This window comes from Sphaeroforma arctica (genome assembly GCF_001186125.1).
Source record: "Sphaeroforma arctica JP610 unplaced genomic scaffold supercont1.64, whole genome shotgun sequence".
In the NCBI taxonomy this organism is placed as follows: domain Eukaryota; class Ichthyosporea; order Ichthyophonida; genus Sphaeroforma; species Sphaeroforma arctica.
In genome coordinates, this window is record NW_014040494.1 from 23,635 (window position 1) to 28,931 (window position 5,297).

At 41.1% G+C, this 5,297-nt stretch overlaps 1 protein-coding gene across 1 annotated transcript; it reads right to left on the reverse strand.

Annotated features, from left to right (window-relative positions):
- Positions 1-42: 42 nt before the first annotated feature.
- On the reverse strand, positions 43-4,312 carry SARC_01571 (hypothetical protein; the record flags this gene model as incomplete). The annotated part of the gene is made up of 5 exons (XM_014304676.1): positions 43-162; positions 867-1,069; positions 2,202-2,383; positions 2,902-3,106; positions 4,234-4,312. The coding sequence occupies 5 exons, from the start codon at positions 4,310-4,312 to the stop codon at positions 43-45; spliced, it is 789 nt and encodes a 262-aa protein (XP_014160151.1).
- Between the last annotated feature and the right edge of the window lie 985 nt (positions 4,313-5,297).

Consider the following 5,297-nt stretch of genomic DNA (forward strand, 5'->3'; position numbering starts at 1 on the left):
ATATATATATATATATATATATATATATATATATATATAAATTCAGCTGACCTTGATTTGCAGCAAGTTAAGAGTTTCCATAGGAACAGCTACTTTTCCTTCACTTGGCGGTTCGCGGAATAGCGAGAAGTTGGTCCCACTCAGCACTGCGTAGCACAATTCCTGTGGCAATGAGAGTATGTGGATTGTTGGGTTTTAATATATGATAAACCCTAAAAGTATAAATGAACACAAGTATTGGGCTGCTATACTACTGCAGATCGCTAGTGCCACTGTGTGCAGCGCTAGAAATGTACATACAAGAATTAATCGGCAATCTCACAATACAAAGGAAAGGTACTAATTAGTCCTGGTTTATGGGGCAAATCCATTCCAGGCTGTATGTACCTACTAGTACAAATCCTGTGCCAATGAGAGTATGGTGTGTGCAGGCACATGTACATGCACAGTACAGTCACTTCAGCTGAATTGTCCAACCTCGAGACTATAAAAGGTGTGCGTACCACTGGACAGAACAGCCGGTTGTTAGTATGCGTATGCATGTGAAGGGAAACAACAGCCTCCCGTATCAATAGTATACTGACAACTTGATTAAACATAATGGTTGTCAAACGCGTTTGAGACAATCAAACGTCTACTTTTCTGATGTAGAAGCCTATCCATTGCTGACTGGGAGTGCTTCTATTCTTCTTCACACCCAGCCACCCCTCTGTAAAGCTGTATTGTATCATATACGTTCCATATACTATCAGCCGATCCTTGCTTCCGTACCATAGACATACATTCCCCACTAGATAGCAGTAACACAACAGTCGCGTGCATGAAGACTCCCATAGCGTCGTGCACACTCGCAGACGTGCACATACCCATTGCTGAATGCGGGTGGGAGTGTTCTTCTGCACATCCAGCCACCCCTCCTTGAAGGCGTCCTTCACATACACCGTCACGCGTGCTTTGTACGTGTATGGCTTGAGCAACAGGCAGTTGTTGGTACTGCGGAACTGTGAGCTGAAGCCGTGGGTGGTGTCCAGGTTGTTCAGAATAGACAGGACCGACAGGGATGCTTCGCCTGTTGTAAACCGTGATTATCCGGTGGAAACTTGGTTTATGACGTGGAAAAAAATCTTGGTCGTGCTTGTGTGCTGGGTTTGGGCTGCATGCAGTTGTGGGTACTACGAAAGGGGTACGCCTTCTGTGCCCGATAAACCTGGTTTACAATCCACAGAAACTTGGTTGTATCGAGCGGAGAGAATGTGTTAGTGCATAAAGACTTAGAAATAAGTTGGGCTCTGCTCCCAGGGTGTCTAATGTAAGGCTGCCTCGCTTGTGCCATGACCGTGAGGTACACTGTTCACTGCTGATGTATACTTGGTTTACAAGGCTTTGTGTGTCATACATATGCATCAATAAATACTACAAACTTTGTTTTTGCTGCCGATGTAAACTTGGGTTACAAGGTTTTGTGTGTCATACACCATTGCTGATGTCAACTTTGTTTACATGGTATTGTGTGTCATACACATGTATCGATAAGTACCATTAACTGTGGTTTCACTGCTGAGGTAAACTTGGTTTACAAGGCAATGTGTGTCATTCATAGGCATCAATATGTACTATAAACTGTGCCAACCGGATTTGTCTCCACCGCCATTGTCGTCAATATGCGCTCCAACAACCAACAGCGCACATGGCAAAAGGGCAAGTCTAAATATCATACCACCAAACTCTAAACCCTAAATCCTGAACCCTAAGCCGCATCAGCGAGACCTGGAACACCTTCGAGACGCATATACGCATATTCTCAATTTAGGGTTTAGGGTCTAAGGTTTAGCTGTACATTAAACTGTGTGTCATTGAGCAGTGGACGTGGTACCTGGGTTTAGGGTTTAGGCCCACGTATGGTAGGTGTACGCTTAGTTGGTAGTACTTGCACATCACAGACGATGTGATACTATGTCAATTATGGTAGGTGTACGCTTAGTAGGTAGTATCAACACAGCGCAGACGATGTAATACTATGTCAACTATGGTAGGTGTACGCTTAGTAGGTAGTATTAACACATCACAGACGATGTGATACTATGTCAATTATGGTAGGTGTACGCTTAGTAGGTAGTATTAACACTGCACAGACGATGTGATACTATGTAAATTTTAGTGGGTGTACTCTTCATAGGTAGACCTCAAATACTTATACCTACCTAGTAACTTGTCCACGGACATAGAGTCACCTGGCAAGTCCAGTTCCATATGACTTTGGGTTTTCTTCGTCTTCTTAACCCACTGGAACATCTTGGGCGTCGCAGAGGAGGTGCGTTTGACAGTAGCCAGGGGTGACTTAACGAACACCTCCAGCTGAAGAGTATCGAATGGGCCGATGGGACTGTGGGGCGGGGCAAGGACAGGTTGTATGAGTATATGGTATGACATATAGGGTGTGTGTTATTGCATATGTATTTACAAGTGATATGCTATTACATAAATAGTTACAAGTGATACACTATTACATACATATTTACAAGTGTTATACTATTACATACGTAGTTACAAGTGATGTACTACTATTGCGTACGTTTTTACAAGTGATGTACTATTGCATACGTATCTACAAGTGATGTACTATTACATACGTATATACAAGTGATGTACTATTGCGTACGTATCTACAAGTGATGTACTATGAGATACGTTTTTACAAGTGATGTACTATTACATACGTGTATAGAAATATGTGTTTCTACAAGTGTACGTAATAGTATGAATAGAGTATATACTATTACATACACATGTATAAGTTCAATAGAGCGTACGTTTTAGCGACGTACAATGTTCCATCTATATTCCTATGAAACCCATAAACGAAGACTATTCCAGTCCTGATATTTCGTCTGCCACACTTACTGATATTCGGGTGCTTTCAAATGCACAGTGGTCATGCTGGACTTATTCCGCACCTCTCCGAATTCATACGTGACCAAATCTCTTGGTTTCTGGTATGCTTCTGCCGATATTTTGGCTTTGTTCAGGGCTAGCTTGGCCGAAATTGTGGATCTTGCATCCCGTGCAATGCGCTCCTTTCCTATCATATTCAGTTCCAGGTGCAAATCTGTGCGGTAAAGTGGTATAAAACAGGAATAAGCGAATAAAAAGAGGGTTTAGCGTTGTGTAGGTGTATTTTAACTCTCCAACTAGCTTACGGAAACGGCTACATTCAGATATATACCGAACTTCAATTTATTGGCCGGGGTTAGAAGTATGCTAATGCAGACTAGCTGGGTCCTTTGTACATTTGGTACGTTTTGTGCAGATAATTTGTTTATACATTTAATAAGTTTTGTGCAGATATGTCGTTTATACATTTGATACGTTTTGTGCAGATAAGTCGTTTATACATTTGATACGTTTTGTGCAGATAAGTCGTTTATATATTTGATACGTTTTGTGCAGATAAGTCGTTTATACATTTGATACGTTTTGTGCAGATAAGTCGTTTATACATTTGATACCTTTTGTGCAGATAAGTCGTTTATACATTTGGTACGTTTTGTGTAGATAAAACACAGCATGATGAACCCACAGGTCGTACACGTACACACACAGTAGTATGATATATCCAAAAAACACAGTAGAACTATTGTACGACTATAGGAAGTACTATATATGTCATAGCCACAGTAGTATGATATATCCTATACTCAGTAGAGCTACTGTACGACTATAGGAAGTACTATATATGTCATAGCCACAGTAGTATGATATATCCTATACACAGTAAAACTATTCTACGACTATAGGAGGTACTATATGTGTCATAGCGAGTTCCCAGGTCGCAGCCATGGGAACCAATAACCTATCAGGGACACAGATGTATGGGCGTCACAGATGTAAGAATGTTTAACAATAATCTCCAAAGATGAATTGTGTTTGCTGTTAAGCTTATTTGTACAGTAAAACGTGTTGCTATGTCATCAACCGCCCATGCTCTAGAACTTTCTAGCTGATTTTGAGACTCCGAGAGACAGTTCCTTCTTTTGATGTAAACGAATACATATATACACAAATCATATACCTAGGGTACTCATCAGTCTCTTTTCCACTACCAAAACTTTAGAGTCGTAGGTATTATGTGCTATATATATATATATATATATATGTGTGTGTGAGTGTGTGTTTGTGTGTGTATGTGTGTATTTGAATATGCATATATATACATAATGTTCGCAAACCTCATACCTCGGATGCTCATGATTCCTGTGCCCACTAACTCAGAGTCTTTGTGGACACTTTCCACTGTAAAAGGCAGTGCTTCCATATTTTGTGGATTTTTTGCACTCGCTTTGCGTTGCCAAAGGGGGGGGGAGGTAGTCACTGGAGCCCCGGGTAAATCGCTGCAAATATGGGCATTTTGGTGGGTTTTAAGTGGGGGTTTAGATTTTTAGTCCTTCCAAGGTTCACAACTTTTTTGTTTTGCTTCCAATTGAAAACCAGTTGAAACGCCAATGCATAAGCCAAGGGGAATGCTGTATAGCCGGAGAGACAATTGATGTCCAAAACAGTGGTGATAGGTGTAGGCGGTGAGCTGTGTGTTTAAGAGTTCTCTCTTTCAGAAGTGGACAATTGATGTCCAAAACAGTGGTGATAGGTGTAGGCGGTGAGCTGTGTGTTTAAGAGTTCTCTCTTTCAGAAGTGGACAATTGATGTCTAAAACAGTGGTGAGTGGTGTAGGCGGAGAGCAATGTGTTTTGAAGATTTCTCATACAGCTGAAAGTGGATAGTTTATATATAGCCGGGTGAATCGGAAACAAGTTAAATAGCCAGATCAGCTGGCCGCTTACCCGGAGAATACGTACCCGAAAATTAAAACACGTAAAAATATATTGTAGCTCTTTGATACAGTCGGTGTGCCACGGACATATATCGGCTCTTACATGCCAGATACGCATAGACAGATGCAAAACCAAATACGCATAGATAGACGCAGAATGTATATTTCTTTGCACAGTTCTCTGATTGGTAGCGAGCGATTCCAAACTCACAGGCAAGCTCAGAAGGTAATAGATGACGTGCTATTATAGCAATCACAATACAAAACAAAGGTGCAGCTTTTGTGTAATATTTATTGCGCATGTGCCGAAAGTGAGAATGTGACACAACTATTGGTCTGGAATATGGAATGCTCAATGCAGAGAATCCGGATATATTTTACATTATATATATATTATATAACACACACACACACACACACACACACACACACACACACACACACACACACACACACACACACACACACACAC